Source organism: Halichoeres trimaculatus, unplaced genomic scaffold (assembly GCF_033239565.1).
Source record: "Halichoeres trimaculatus isolate MK-OKI-2021-1 unplaced genomic scaffold, fHalTri1.1 fHalTri1_scaffold_8, whole genome shotgun sequence".
Lineage (NCBI taxonomy): Eukaryota > Metazoa > Chordata > Actinopteri > Labriformes > Labridae > Halichoeres > Halichoeres trimaculatus.
The window spans coordinates 26,902,637-26,919,132 of NW_027437186.1; the positions used below are offsets into that span (position 1 = coordinate 26,902,637).

Genomic DNA, 16,496 nt, shown 5'->3' on the forward strand with positions numbered 1-16,496 from the left:
GGCCATCAAAGACATGCATCATGATATGATGAGTCCTCATAGGCTCAGAGTAATGTAGCGTGTATTTATGAAACCCTCTTTATTGGCCGTCTGATGTGTCTTCACAGGCTTCAGCTGCGCGACTGAAGCCCAGCCAGATGTCTTCCACTGGCACAGACACGGCGTCAGAAGCCTCCCCCGTCCTGAAAGCACTCCTCCAGAGACATGGACGCGCGCTCATCCACGCTGAAGCAGGTTTTGGAAGATGTTGGGTCTGCTTTCTGCCTCTCTGAACAGCGATTATGATTGTATCATCATGTATCATCGCAGATCGAGGTAAGAGGATTAGACGCCGGTTCTGCCAGAGAGGCTGCTGTGTTGGATTCACAGACGAGCCGCGTTAGCCTGCCATCTGGGGGGGTAAATATGTTCCTCTTCCGCTGCCAGACCACGGTGCAAAGTTGTGCTCAGTTAGACACGCACATCCTACACCATCTTTGATACTACGCCACAGAAACACACACAGCTGTCTGAAATCATACTCAGATCAAACTATAAAGCTTCTCCAAATAAGGAGAGAAAATTAAAAATGCATGTTAGAAATAAATGTCAATGAGCAGACACAAAAAGCTGACTTTAAATGAAATCTAGATAAAATCTAGATCAAAGTTCTGCTCACACTGCTTTTTAAGGCTGTGGAGGAGGAGTGCATCACATTTACGGCTACTCAAACTTTTTACTGTGTTTTTGGATTTTAACAAGCTTAAAGAAAGGCAGCTTTAATTTATCATTAAATTAACTCTGCAAGCTTTCTGCTTATTCTGCAAAGGTGTCTGCTGCAGTTGGACTGAACATGGATGGGTTCACCTTCAGGATCTCCTGGATGATAAGTCAGACCTTGAAGGTAAAAAAATGTGAACTTGCAAAACTTCTCAAAAGTTTGTTTCAGCATAATCACAGCTAAAACACTGATTTAAAAACAGTACAATATATATGATGTGGTCTGTGTATTCACATTCTATTCTATTCTGCTCTATCCATTTGATTTAATACCATTCCATTCCATTGTTGTCTGTTCCATCCCTTAGTGCCCATTCCATTTTTACCATCCATTCCATTCTATTCCACTCCATTCCATGCCTTACTGTCCATTCCATTTCTTACCATCTATTCTATTCCATTTCCATTTAATTCCTTCCTTTCCATTCTATTCATTTTCATTTTATTACATCTCATTTGACAGTGTTTTATATTTTAAAGTCTTGCTTTTATAATGTCTCTTATTAAGTTTATGCCTTGGGTTGTAAAATCATTTTAAAGCTCATTAATGTTAATGAAATAAAGGATTTATCTAGATGTCCTCATCATTTAGTGTTCTCACAGAAAACACAAAAACAAACATCTCATGTCTTTCTGAGTGCTCATAACTTCAGGATTTCAGAAAGTCATCCACAGGGTTTTAATATGACCCATTAGCTAACAGTATTAGCATGACCCCACAGAAAGCAAACAGGATTAAGTGGTTTCCTCTCTGCAGAATGTTGTGTAGCTCTGTGACAGAGTGGGAAAAGCACAAATCTGTCAGCCCGGAGCAGAACCAAAACAAAGATGTCCAAAAGTGTGAAAGTGAAAGAGTGATGAATGTGATTTCACAGAGCTGTCTGTCTCTCACCAGCAGCAGCTGAGCTTCAGAAAGAAGGATTCATACAGAGCTTCACAAAGATCATCTGAAACACGCTTCCTCTCACCTCCCCCTGAGTCCCCCCTCTAATCACTGAATGGGAGATGGGGTTAGGTTTTAAAAATGCAATCTGCAAATGAGACGAGCCAGACAGACGAGTCATTAATCAAAATGCTCCTCTCATTATCATTAGAGAGAATTGCTGACCGTCCAACATTTGAGTGACTCTACGGACCTGCCAGAACTTTCTCTGCATGAGAGGGAGAGTCTCCAGAGAGTTCCACAGAGAACAGCACCGAGCGTTCTGTTTTAAAAACAGACGGTAAGCATTTTTTATGCTAATCTGCCAAACAGGAGGGCAAATGTCAAACTCATTTATCACAGCTGGATGAGAACACACTTTCTATGAAGGCTGCAGACAGGTTTGAGGAGCACCTTTTTTCTTCTTTGTCACACTGATGGCGCAAACAACAAAGAAAACAGCTCTTTTTCCTGATGCTTAATAAAGTTTTAAGGAATCCACAGATGAGAATTAATGACAGGAAAATCTTTCGACGCTTTGCCTGTAAAAATGTCTGGATCACAGTAGAATTGTGACTATCAAGTGTTGTCAGGGGATTCCCAAAAGTCTGTCTCTGACCTCGGAATTCTAAAACTTCTGCTTTGATTTCAGAATTCTGAAACTCTGGCTTTGGTGTTAGGATTCTAGAACTTCCTCTTTGATCCCAGAATTCTAAAACTCTGGCTTTGATGTCAGAACTCTAGCATTGATCTCATAACTCCAGAACTCTATTTTTAATCTTAGGATTCTAGAATTCTTTTTTTGACTTAAAGAAACAATAAGATTTGTTACAAAATGAAACTAAAAAAGCACTCATGCAGACCTCCACCAAGCATATTGTGATTCTTACGCAGCATTTTAGTCCTACTTTAATGTTATACTCCCTTTCAGCAGACTGTCTGATACAATTTGGTGTGAGTTGCAGGTTTGTACAATAATCTGTTACCTGACAGTGTTGAAAATTATCATGACACAGTACATATTTCATATTCTGGATCTAAGTATCCAGAAAATTCCCAGGATCTGGATCGTACTTTTACATCTGCCAGAAATTATTGTGACCTTGTTTTTCATTATTTTGCAAAGCAAACCGACTGTTTATTGTGAAATTATATACACATATGGTGAAACTGGTCCTATCTCTAAAAGAATCCTTTAAAAAAATCTTGGATCTAGACGGCGATTATCATTTCTCATCATTTCCACTTTTGTTCCAACAAACAAGTTCAAAAAGTGATATCCCTTTATCAGAGCTCCATTTAATCAATTGTCTGTTTCTTGAGTACAATGCTCGTTTTACCTCTGAAACCTCTGCATCAAAAGCAGAAAACACTCAGAGGCAGCAGGTAAAGATGGTTCTTCAGCATTTTATAGTTCCAGTGTTAGGGAGTCAGTTTTCAGGTGAAAAAGAACAACGAGTTACCTTCTGGGTGTGCCGTCCTCGTGGGGCTGGATTATCACCACTTTGACGCTGACAGACGTCCTCAGCAGGTCGATCATTTGTTCATGTGTCAGGGTCGCAACGGCCACTTTGCAGATCTCCACCAGCCGGCTGCCCTGCCTCAGCCCAGCCTTCCACGCGAAGCCGAAGGGCTCCACGTCAGCCACGATGCCCTCAAAGTTCACGTGGAAGCCGAGCTGTCCGAGGCCGTTCCGGCGTAGAGTCATCTCCGACGTCTCGCATCCTCTGGTGGTGATCTGAGAGGAAATGAGATGCATTTGTCGTTTTTAACAAAGTAAGTTTCTCCTGATTGCCTTCTTCTGGAAATGCAGACTAAAGTGTCTGGGTGTTCTGTGAATGAGAGCTCTCTATGCTAATCCAGTATTTTGCAGCAGCAGCCTTCATTAGTACATTTGCATATTTACTGAAAGGTGTGCATGAGTTGTATGACACAAAACACATTTAGAGCAGAGTTAAAAGCTCCTCGGTGCATGGTGTGTTTGTTTGGCTGATTCAAAGCATCGTTCTAAATTGAAGTTAATAAGAGGGCACATCACAGCTAACAAATTTAGCCTCCGAGCTGCACACACACACACACACACACACACAACACACACACACACACACACACACACACACACACACACACACACACACACACACACACACACACACACACACACACACACACACACACACACACACACAAATACACACCTGTCTCTCAGGACATACTAACTATAGCAGCTCTGTGGGTGCTCTGTGGAGGATTAGGATCAAATTGGCGCCTCAGACACAGATTTGTACACACAGCTAAGTCTATTAACCTAAGTTCACATTCAAAAAGACTTTGAAGCACAGCGTTTATACTCCAGCTTTTAATCTACATCAACAAGCAGCTGATGGAGACACTTGTTCTCAGCCTTTCAGACTCTTTCTGCAGATCTGGAGCCAGAGGCTTGAGTCTTCACCCGTTGGTTTTTGGAGGACAGCCATGGCTCGACCAATGGCAGACTTGGTCGAAACTTAAAGCTGGTTTTCCTCCAATCGTGCCTGTGCATGCAAATTACGTTGCTCACTTTGCTCAGTGGTGGCTAAGCCGCTGCTTTAATGCATTTCAGGTTCAACTGAAGTTCAGGCAACCCGCTCAGCATCCCAGTGAAACACGCAACAAGAGGGGGCAGGGAAAACGTGCAAAGGTAGCACATCATACAGCCGGTATTAAGGTCTAGGTGCACTCCAGGACCGGACCGTTTCCTCTCAGTTCTCATGCGACACTGGCAAGGAAAAATCTCACACTGCATCCAATCAGCTTTAATCAGCCGTCAGATTAGTCCCGGTTCAGCTGTGGGTGACTGCCTCCATTTGCCTCAGAGTGGCAGCTGGCTTCAGGGACACATTAACTCAGACTACAGCCTGTCAACACTTGGCCAGATTCTCACACAGCCAGAAATCCTACCCGCTGTGAGAGAGGAGACCCACGACAACTGACAGACCCCGCAGTGAGACAACGTTAAAACTTTACGAAGTGAAGAGAGGAGACCTGTGAGTTCAGGAACAGAGTGTCCTCAACGATTAACTCCTTAAACATCTCAAAAGATGACTCAAAGTGAACTAGAACTCAGGATATTCTTTGTTTTCCCAAAAAGAAAGTCATCTAAACTCTGTCGTCGTGCTGTTTGCTTTGGAAATCAGCAACAGACTATTTTTCTTATTAAATAATTTAATAAACACCAACATTAAAACAACCTGATTATTTAGTCCCTGGTCTTTAAAGCCATGGAAACGGCACTAAGGTGTGGAGTACAGCTATAGACCGTGAAGGAGTTTTCGTGGTCTTTGTCAATATCATTATGATAATTCAAATTCATTTTCTGGTGGAACAAATTTTAATATTTAAAATATGAATAAAAAAGCATGAGGCAGACAGAGCACACCTTCTCTCTTGTGTGTATGCATATGAGACCAAGGCAGGGAGAGCATCATCAAAGGGGTACAGAACAAAGACTCGAACTTAATCACTTAATATAATGAGAAAAGCTGTAAACCTCCAGTCGAAAGCTGGATACTGAAAGTTTTCGGATTTATAAGATTGAAAAGGGGCTGTAAAAATTAACCTCTAACCAAAGTAATCAGTATGATTTCTCTTGAGTAATAACAGTAAGTAACAGTTTCAGCACAAGCTTTCAGCTTCTAAAGAAAAGAACAAGAAAGGCTCTTCAGTGAGCTGACCCACAAACCAAACATCAATAAAACATGAAGGACAAAAGAAAGTGGAAAGTGACGTCTGAGAGTCTCTCTGGGGGCTAAATGTGGAGGTAAAGACAATGGCTGCGATGTTGGGGAGACCGTTTTTATTTGAAACTCATCAGGCCTGAATAATAACTTCTCAAACGGCTTCATCAATGTCATTTATTCAGAGAATAAATGTCTCCAGGTTCTCCTTTAAACGGCCTAAATCCATAACACTACACACATCTTTTATGGAAAGTTATTCTGATAAGGGTGGTGACAGGAGGGCTCACAGTACAGACCAATGACTTTAAATAAAAATAAACAGGTCTCCTCCTCTAGTTACACAAAAGTGAAGCCAAAATAAGGCTCCATAATGGGAGGCAAGCTTTATTTATATCCCTGCTGATGCGTTTATGGAAAACACTCAGAGGGGAATAACTCAGGGTGGATTGCAGCTTCATCAGGACTCGTTCATCGTTTGTCCATTGCTGTGTTTCGACCCTCAGAACTCAGGTAAAGAATTTAAGTTCTAGGGGATCCGTTCACTCTGCTCCACGTTAAATCACAGCTCCACCAGCCCATAAACCCCTCCAAAAAACACGACCCCAGTCAACATTTCAGACACCTTTGGGACAAAGTTTGCACAGTCAGCTTGAACTTTAATGTGCACACATCCAGCTCTGCGCTACCTTCTCCTGACTCTTATTCTGATGAAGAATCTCTCCCTAATCCCAGGGGTGAGAGGACAGTTAGAGTGAGAGGATATTAGCATACTGAATGAGGAGCTCATGTCTTTCGGTTAATCAGAAATGCAAATATATCCTGCTGTGTCCTTTCTTATGATGAGCCGAGACACTGAATGACATCCATGTCCTTTAAAGAGGAGTTTTTCCTGCAGGGTCTCATGGTTTTAGAGGTGCTTTTCTAATCTCCTCCAGAGATAATGTGCAGCTTTAAATCATGGAAACACGAGTTAAGGGAACAGTTGCTCAGTCATGTTTCTGGCTTTACAAAGATCATCCTGGCTCTGAAGACGCCAAAAGGATAAACGAAAAGAGTTTGTACGCAGGACTAAAACCATGCACAGCCCAGGTTTGGATTTTGGGGCTCAATCTGGATGTTGTTTGATGGAAACAAAGAGCTGCCTGATTAAAGGTTCAGTAAACAAACCCTGGAAACTGGAAGGAGAAGCCTTCACAGCAACAACAAAAGTGACGGAAACAAGCATCTGCTGCCAGCTTCCAGGCGCAGGAACCAGGTGTTTGATCCGTTTTCTCAGGACCACCTGACCATAAGAATCCGAGCCGTACGCTCAATCCAACCAGACATAGAAAAATGGGGATAAGAGGACCTGCTCTCCAGAGTGAATCAGTCTGAGACTGAATGTCCGCTATTCTTAGTCTGTCTGCCCCCAAAAAGAGTCTTTTATTCCTCTCCTCCCCTCTACAACTGGGCTACTGTCCTGTTTAAGCTCCCTGTCCTCCTCCTGCATTCAGATATCTTTAAAAAAACAAGACAGACCACATTACATCACTCTTAATCTCACTGCCATGTTTTATACACAAAGTACCGGAACTTTAAGTCCCAGGAGCTTTTTTTCTGTGGAGGCAGTTAGCTGATTGATAAATCAGCACAGAAAAAACAAACCTGAACTTTAAAAAAAACATCAGGAAACACCTCTGCATTGACTCAAAAAGAATTAAGCGGAGAATTAATTAATAGCAGAGTCATCACTAAGCTTTGACTTCTGTCTAAGAAGGGTAGTTAAAGAAGAGAAACCTGAACAGGCAAGAGGAGTTTTAAAGACCACCTGGACTGTGAACACTTCAAGTGAATCCACATCACATCAACATTACAGTCTTTACGAATTCATCAGGGTTAAGCCTAGAGCACATTGAGTAACTAGAGGGACTGGGTGGATTCTACTGCTTGTGTTGATTTTAGGGATGGAAACATAAATCAACAAGAGAGTCTAGAGTGTAACTAGATTCCTGGAGTTTTGCTTAATGCCTGGACTTGCACCAAATTCTGGAATATTAGGCAACTCAAAAATTTGCCAGAATTCTGGAATGTTGCTGAACTTTTGGAATGTCACTTAAATTTTGGTCAGTGACAGAAACATTGATGGAAATCTGTAATATTGCTCAAATTCTTGAAAACTATCAGAATTCTTGAGTATTATTGGATTTCAAGGTAGTGAGCAGAATTCTGGAATGTCACTGAAACTATTGAATGTAAGCAGAACTCTGCAGTGTTACTAGAAGTCTGTGCTTATATTGTAATGTAACTAAAATTCATGTTGAGAATCTTAAATGTTCCTAGAATTCTGCAACATTACTGAAATTCTGGAAGGTATCTGAAATTTGGGAAAATTCAAGAATTCTTGCGTGTTACCAAAATTCTGGATGGTTATTAAACTTCCTGAATGTTTCAGATATTCTGAAAAGTCTTAAAAAATGTGAATTATTAATAGAATTCTGGGAAATTACTTTAATTTTGAATATAATGAGAATTCTGGAGCATGACCAGAATCCTGAAATGTTGCTTCAACTGGGTGTCATTACCAAAATTCTTGAATGTAAACAGAAAAACAAGAATGTTGTTGACATTCTGAATTGTTACTGAAATTCTATATTGTTACAAGAATTCCGGAACTATACTGACATTCTGTATTGTCTAAGAATTCTAAAATACCAAAGAAATTCTGGAACTTTGTTGGAATTCTGGAGTGTTACAGAAACTCTTACATTTTACTGGAATTCTGCAATGTCAAAAAAATAAATAAATAAATAAATGTTTGGATCTTACTACATTTTTCGATCTCTATCAAAACCCAGAAATGTTACTGGGAATATTCAGTTAGCAGAACTTTGTAATGTTGCTAGAACTCTGGAATGTTACTTTAACTCCTGAATGATGCTCATATTGTGAAATGTTAACAAAAATCTTGAATGATACTGAAATTCTCAACGTCATCTCATCAGGTAGGGGTTCTTACACCTGTTACTATAAAAATTTCTGATGCTCTAGCACAGAAGAAGAGAAGGAGGAACAGCTGGGTTTACCTGACCTCAAATGATTTTTTAGTTTGTCCTCCAGGTTCTCCTCCTCCTCTGTCTTTGAAACATTTAGCTGACTGCTGGACGATCAAATTTACAGCCTCTGCCTCCCCCGGCATAAATATTTCAGTGTGTTTGCCAACATGCAGACAGTAACACCCTCTGTTCTGCTCCTCCTAAAGTTAAAAACAATCTGACCAATCAGAGAGGCTCAGTGTGCAAGGAGCACCCTGTAGTTTAGAAACAGACACTTTCTGCAACGCAAAGATCTTTTGGGTCAAATCAAGTCATTTAGGATTTATTTTTACCCTGCTCTCTGCATTCAAAACAGACTTAAGTACTTCCTGAAGTCCAGAGTCTCTGGGGGAAGTTCCGGCACGCTCAAACACAGCTTTTCTCTCCACTAAATGAGCTGTCATCTGCGGGGAAAGGCCTTTTTGTTTTCCTTCTTTTTAATGAAAATGCTGTGTTACTTCACCCTGCTAAGAGCCGAGCAGCATCTGTACTCATGTGACCCAAACGCCAGGCTGTAAAACTCGGCTGATTCTGGGTGATGAGCCAAAGAAAGCTAACAACAGGAGGTCTGTAATCCTCTCTGGACTCCATTGACTTCACTTCACAGTCTCACATTAAAGTGACACTCTCGTCCCTGAACAACCCAGACAAGACGGGTGGACGAGTAGGGAAATGTTTGGGTTAATTCTGTCAGCGTGCTTCAGAGGAAAATAAAACCCTGGGATCTGGGAGGCGAACATTTGATGTGACAGGATGGACGTGTACGTTAAGAAAGCACGGCTCTCTGCTGACATAATGATGGAAATAAAATAACACGGTTTGTGGTGAGAAGCAAAGCTACCATGGTTAAAGCAATATCTTCAGAATGCATTGTTCCACCGCACAGGGACCACAAATATCCCAAAGTCAAATACCTCACTGCTCCATTTAAAGCACGGGACCATTTTCCACACATAGCACGCAGCTCAGTGTGAAAACAGTCTAAATGGATTTACTGGAGCTCTGTGATGATAGATTACACCACCTTTTATTGCTCTTACTTATAGCTAAGCTTTCAGAGCTAACTGCTGGACTTGTTTTCCCAACAATGGAGCTGAAACAACCACAGGCAGGTTTTAAACATTCAGAAGAAAGAGTTTTAAGTGGTCAAGAGAGCAGAAATTAGAGACGAGTGTTGTTTCAGCGACTGAGGGAGAAAGAGAATTTCAGATCTAGAGGAGAGACTACTTGTTCATGACATCTTAGTTTAAGGGGGATGGTTTCAAACAAAAGGTCTGTCCATAGCTTTACTCCCCTCTAAAGGGCTGGCCAATCATAGTCAAGGGGTTTTGTGGAGCGGGGAACCTTAAAGAGACAGCAGCTAAAACAAAGTGTTTCAGATAGAGGCTGAAATAAGAGTTTTCTAAAACACCAGGGAGAGAAAAATAAGGATTTCATTGAGCTGTCAATCATGCAAAGACACTACAAGAGCAGAAAAAAGACTAAAAAAAGCACAATACCCCCTCTTTAAAGCTCCCTCTATGTTTGGATTTTAGCCTTATATCAGAGACATTGATTTAAAATCTTCCTTAGTGCGGCCTAAACTGACAGATTATTACAGACTTCTTTGATCTTACCTCCAGTCTCTGCACCATCTCCCGGATGTCCTCCCCACAGTTGTCATGTGCCGACAGCATCACGCACTCGCCACGCTCATAGAAGATCTTAATGCTCATAATCCCTGAGGTCCACCCGATCACATCCCGACAGGAGCAGTTAAACACCACGTTTTTAGACTCCTCCTCGATCAGCACGATGAACTCGTTGGAGATCCCCAGCAAACAGTCCACGTCCATAGACTGACCAAAGTCCCGAGCCCGCACGCTCCACGTGATGGCGCCCACGCTAAAGAGATGAGCGTCCTTCCTTGGCTTCACCTTCTCCTTCTTCTTTGCGCCTAAAGTGATGAAGCTGAACTTGACAGCGTTGTCGATCGTAGCCGTGCTTACAAAGTTCTCAGCAAGGTCCTTCAGGTACTCCTGCCGCGTCCGAGTCGCCATGGCCCGGAACTTCTCTGACTTGTGCGCTGCGTTCTCCCCGTTGATGACCTTGGCGAGGAGGAAGTCCCTGAAAACCGCTGATTTTGGGAAAGTTACAGACTTGGGGATGGGAGGGCCGAACGGAGGCACGTCTTTGGATCTGGACACGGCGACACTGGAGAGGAAGAAGGAGTTGGTTAATCAAAGGAGGAAGATGAAAGTTGAAGCCGTTGGAGTTTTACATAACGGGAAATGATTTCTGCAGCAGCTCAGACTAATCTCTCCCTGTTCAACACATGCTCTGTTATTAACAAGAGCCGTCCTGGGCTGTAAGTCATAATTTCAAGGTGTCTGTGAAGATAATAACTGTATCATCAGCCAACAGATCAAAAGAGCTCCTGATTCCTGCAGATGAACACAGAAAGCACTCACAGCCTATCATTATTATTCTTTCAAATTAAGAGCTCTTAAAAGTTCATGTAGATCCACTTGGCATGAAAAGATTTATGCAAAGCACATCCTCAAATAAAAGCGTTTGGAGAACATTATTCTCCATCTCATCCTGACGTAAAGGAGGGAAATATCTGAGAGCGCTCTGCAGCCTGCAGCCGCTGTGCACGCTTAATCTCCTTACCTGTAGCAGACGTTATCGGTGCACGGGTTGTGGACTTTGACAATGACAAACACATGTTGAAAATGAGAGCGGATGTGTTTGGGAGTGAAAGGAAGGGCCCCGGGCTCCTGGAACACGATGGTGACGATATCGTTGCCAATGTGCCTCTTTCTTAGTAACTGGAACAGGAGAGAGAAAAAGAAGAGTGCAGAAAGTCAAAACGCAGGTAAGAGCAGGAATACAGTATGAAGGTGAAGAGGTGTAAATCCAAATGTCCTGTCAACATGATCTTTAAAGAAAAGCAGCAGCAAGTCCCTTTGATGTCCCTTTTGAGTCTCCTGTAGGAGATTTTGAGTTTAATCCTGACTTTGCAGCAGCGTTACTGTGCAGTTTGCATGTTCTCTTCGTGCAGGCGTGAGCTCCTTACACCTTCCTCCTTCAGTCCACGGACTTACTGGTTTGGAGTTTCTGGATGGATGGATTTATTAGATTGGAGAGGACAGGGGATATTATGTGGTATATAAAGTCTTGCTTTCTATTAGGTGGATCCTGAAAAACAACTGTTACAAAATTTGAATCTCTCTGTTTTAATTCCAGGTTGTGACGTGTTTGTCCTCCTGTCTCCCTTTTCACTTTGTTTTTCTCCGCTATGATGCAATATAATTTATACCTCATTCAAAAAGGTAAAGTTAAATATGAAGCTGGATCACAAAGATGAACACCTTGAAGCATGTCTCATGCTTAACGCATCCGTGAGGTCCACACCCCTCTTAGGGAATAAATGTAATTTTAGCAGCCACACCCTATCATGTGATCCTTTTCAAGGGGAAAATTTCTGCGTCCACATCTCTGAAAACTTCTAACTGAGGGACAGGGATTGGCAGATGAACAGAAGTTCCAAGTCAGCACGTGGTACACGTAGTAGTCCAACTAGGGTCATAGCTCAATTGAAAAGCTACAGTGGGGATCCAATCCTGTTTGCGTATACATGCAGAAAAGAGAATAGAAAGTGAAGCTGTGTGCACATCAAACTAGTTTCTGTTCACCCCAAGAGGAAACAATATTCTAACGATTATGGGGGAGATGGATGCAGCTGTTGCTCTTTATGTTTTTATGAATGTTTGTGCACGATATGTGAGTCTCCTGCAAGAGGAGGTGTTTTTGTTGTTTTGCAGCGTAGCAGCCCTATTTATAATGGTCATCTACTTCCTCTTCTGCCTGAACGCAGAGGCGTACGAGACCTGCCAAGTCCTGTCAAATCCAACCGTAGTCAGATCACAGTTGTATTAACTAGGTAAGTTGGTCGAGCTACACTGTCTGATTTTGGTCCGACTAAGCTGTTACATACATTTTAACATCTCATACTGACTAAGCTCAGAGTCCAATTTCTGAAGCTGCATGTAAAAGTCTTGATTAAGTGTCTTGAGTAAAATATACTGGCATTTATGTGATTTATCACTCAGAGATCACAGTAATAACTGTTTGAGGTACAATTCCTTGTGGTCACACTCCGCAGAGAAGAGGAATGGGTAAAAAAAGGTTGTAAGTGATGTAAACATATGCAAACTTCTTCTACTTTAGCTCAGGACTCTAGTAGACGTGCAACTGTAATACACTGGTCCCTGTAGTTTGGAAACGGACGCCAATGGACGACCAAAGTGTAAAAAAAAGTATGAATCCCATATGCATTTTCACATGCTGGTTTCTCATGTCTCATTTCCTTGTGTCACGTCTCTGCAGAAACCATGATCCAGCCATGTGTCATTGAAATCTGCACAACAAAGACCACCTGTGCAGGTTAAATCTCCTTCATTAAAGACTTCTGCTCACAAGTTGAGAATGCACCATTAAATGCACACCATTGTGTAGCTGTGTGCTCCAAGGACTCTTTTTGTGTTCTGTTTCTATCTATCTTCATCTCTATATATACTACACCTTTCCTTGGAGGGTTAGGGTTAGGTTTAGATTAGATTAGATTAGATCAAATAAGATTACGTTGCAGATTAGCCAAGGTTGGACACCTGTGTGCACGACATCTACTTAGTGTACTCTGTGCAGAAATGTTTCATACAATTGTTAAAAAAATAAGTCAATTCACCAGTTTTAAGTTTTTAAAGATGAAATGCATGAAATATCTGCAACTTTCCTGCAAAAGGGAGCCCAAACTACGGATGAAAAGAAGGAAACTGTTGTTTAACCATGACTTTTTTGATGCTTTAAGAGAATCAAAGAGATGAATTCCTCCAGTCTATTCCGCCTGCTTTGTCACATTGTGCAGACCTCATTTTCAGTCTCATACGGAGTCGTCAATGAGGATCAAAGAGAGCTGAAGAAACCTGGATTAAAGGGTGCAGAGGTGAATTGAAAGGATGAAGAGATGAATGCTAGAAGATTACCACCAGGGATTAAATTAAACCCAGCCTCTCCACAGGAGGAGGAGGAAGGACAGAAAGAGAGTCTGTCCTGATGGATCAGGTCTGTGCAGATCCAGAACGGTGTGTTTGGTGTTAAAACTCTCTGCAGGGCTTAATAATGGACTCTAAAAATAAGTCTGAAAAGCTCCGTAATGGCGGCTTTATGGGGCCGCCGCTCGCCACTCCACAACGACATCCACTTAATTCCACTTGTTAGCGCAGACAGACACACAAGCCCGTCTAAAACCACGTCAGGTTCCGGCCCCTGGGGATGCATTGATTAAAAAACCCTACTATGGGGTTCGGTTACTATGGCAACTCTCATGCCTTCAACTGATAGGTCATTACCACGGTGAAATCAGCCTCTGAGGGAGACAGAAGAGAGTGGGGACTGAAGGATTGAAGAGATCCTGAGGAGGAGGCAGCTCGGGGAAACAAACACGGCGGTCTGTGAGAGGAGATGGAGAGGGAGGCGTTCACTGACCTGCTGTCTGTTGTTGGGTGTGTAGGGCAGCATGGTAGAGACGTGGAACATCAGCTCGTAGTCTTTGTAGGTGGTGTAGAGCGAGTGAGTGCCAGTGGAGTCCGCTGAAACACAAATCCAGACAGTCAGGGGTTTTAGGCTTTAAACAAAGGCTTTCCAAAAATCACATTTTAAACAAAGAGGTGATTCACAAAAAAAGCACAATCTGATTTACATGAACAATGATGCATTTGGAATCAGTTATTTACAACATCAGCCACCAAAGGGATCTAAACCAGCACCCCTGATCAGATCAGTTAGGAAGAAGATTTAATTATTTGCAGGTGATGTGTTTTATTTGGTGGTATGGCTCTGTTCTGGGAGCTCCCTGCCTTTTCATGTGCAGAAAGGGGTGCCATGTGTTCATGTTGTCAAAATCTCTGAGCTCTTTTCTAAAAAAGCAAAAGATCCAAATGAGATCTTCACAAGAACTTTATGAGACAGTTAAGACACCTTTATAAGATTCTCAAAACTTCTTTACACAACACCGTTTCATCCAAAATCGCAGTAAAAAAATCTTTACACAGAAACGCTGTGGAACTGAAAACGCTGTAGTAAGCATGCCAGGCCTGTAGTCGGCGCTATAACTTTCTTGTCCAGAAGCCACTTTTGGTAGATTACTACCTAAGTAGAGATGAGCTGATCATTTGATGTATTGGGGAATACCAATTGCAGAAATGGAACAACTGATGCACATTTTGTTGAAAGACAGTCAGCAGATTCAGCAGATTAAGCAGCACAAGCACAACATGGTAGGCCGCGATGATCGATTGTATTGATCGTTAATGTTTCTGACAAAGCTGGCTTACAGTACACGGCAACAGTGTCGGCAGGGTTTCAGAAAAATCTCACTCTGAGCCTGTTTTCAAAAGTTTTAGGTCAGCTAAAGCGCCATCTTCCGTGTAAACACGAGGCAGAATCGCAACAAAACTTGCAATTAGCCCTAAAACTGTTGTTGTGTAAATGGCCCCTTGGCAAGATCTTCACTAGAATTTTACGAGATCTTCATGAGACTTTCTAAGATGACAAGGCCATCACATCAGGGTTTCCCAACTGGTTCATGACACGGTTGAGGGTTGAGGGTAGAGGCCTCAAACACCAAGGTGTGCCCATAGCTCCACTTCCTGACAAGCCTTGAAAGGGCTGACGAATTGAAAATACAGCGTTTGTGGAGCAGGGGGCCTTAAAGAGACGGCAGCTAAAACTAAGTGTTTCAGACAGAGGCTGTAATATGGGTTTTCTAAAACACCAGGGAGAGTAAAAAAAAAAATGTTGTTTTTTTTTTCGCTGCAAACCATATAAAGATACAACAGGGATACCAAAAAAATGCACATTACATTTTTTCGAGATGTAATTCCAGTGGAGCTCATATGGGGGCACCAGAGGGACAGATAAAGACAAGAAAAAAAAAAAGGTTTTCTATTTTCATGCCGTAACTTTTGCTTGGTGGTCCTGGGAGCCCCCAGCCCTTCCATATATGTAGTGGAATTCAAAAGCCTGGAGTGGCTTATTTCTGAGAGTAAACCTCTACATAGACACAAAAGCTGCTAAAACTAGAACAAAATCTTTTAAAAAAGAGGCGAATTATAAATAAGATAAAGTTTAAAGAAAACAGCCTCAGGGTAAAATTGAGTTTAGTCGATGATGTCAGAGAATAAACAGGATATAAATCTAAAAAAACTCCACAGGCTCCAGAAAAAGAACATCTGCGCTCAGCAGTGTTGGGAGTGTGTGGGCGGCTCTGAGTGTTTTATCTTACTCTTGTTATCCAGCTGAGCTCTGTACTTGGTGAAGCCTTTGAGCCGCACCCTCTGTCCGAGCAGATCCAAGAACTCCTCCAGGGCCGGCCCAGCGCTCTCGTTGTTATACATCTCCTCCTCGGTGCTCTGCCCCGCCTTGCAGTAAAGCACTCCCACCTTGTGCTGGAAGCTCAGCTGGACGGAAACACAGACGCACACACTCAGTTAGTATCACTTCCTGTCAAACATGGTGAACATTAAGCACTCAAAGCACGCAAGGGGGAGAGGAAGACGCTTTCCATCATGTCACAGCTAATGTGGAGACCTCGTGGACCCGTCCAGGATGAGCTGAAATCCCCTTTTGTGGATCGGGGCTGTGAACTCTCCGAGCTCTGAGAGGAGCATAAATCACACGAGCTAATAGCTGCTGAAAAGCAGCCTAGGACGAGGAGCTGAGTTACACGTTTACAGACAGATAGTTTGGTTCAAGGCAGGAAACCAAGCTGCCAGGAAAAAAAAAAAAAAAGCATTTTAATCCTGTTGAAAAAAAAGACATCCAGGAGCAGTGTTTTGTTTGGCTGGGTCGTCCCTGGAGCGAGGGAATATTAGTGAGAGGCAGTGAAAGGAAACAACACTCATCCCCTCCAACACTGAACTAATAACTCCATTTATTCAACAAAGAGAGTCTCTGTATGAAACCCAGTCTCATAATTCCAAC

General features: G+C 42.3%; 1 protein-coding gene across 7 annotated transcripts in view; it reads right to left on the reverse strand.

Moving 5' to 3' along the window:
* The window catches only part of LOC141794758 (signal-induced proliferation-associated 1-like protein 2), a 125,250-nt gene that overhangs the window by 42,150 nt on the left and 66,604 nt on the right, over nt 1-16,496 (reverse strand). For all 7 annotated transcript variants that reach the window (XM_074675240.1, XM_074675243.1, XM_074675241.1 and 4 more), the window contains exons 5-9: nt 15,799-15,973; nt 14,001-14,104; nt 11,124-11,281; nt 10,088-10,664; nt 3,145-3,419 (exon numbers count right to left, since the gene is read on the reverse strand). In XM_074675240.1, the coding sequence (XP_074531341.1) occupies nt 3,145-3,419; nt 10,088-10,664; nt 11,124-11,281; nt 14,001-14,104; nt 15,799-15,973 (1,289 nt within the window). The remainder of the gene's footprint in view (nt 1-3,144; nt 3,420-10,087; nt 10,665-11,123; nt 11,282-14,000; nt 14,105-15,798; nt 15,974-16,496) is intronic.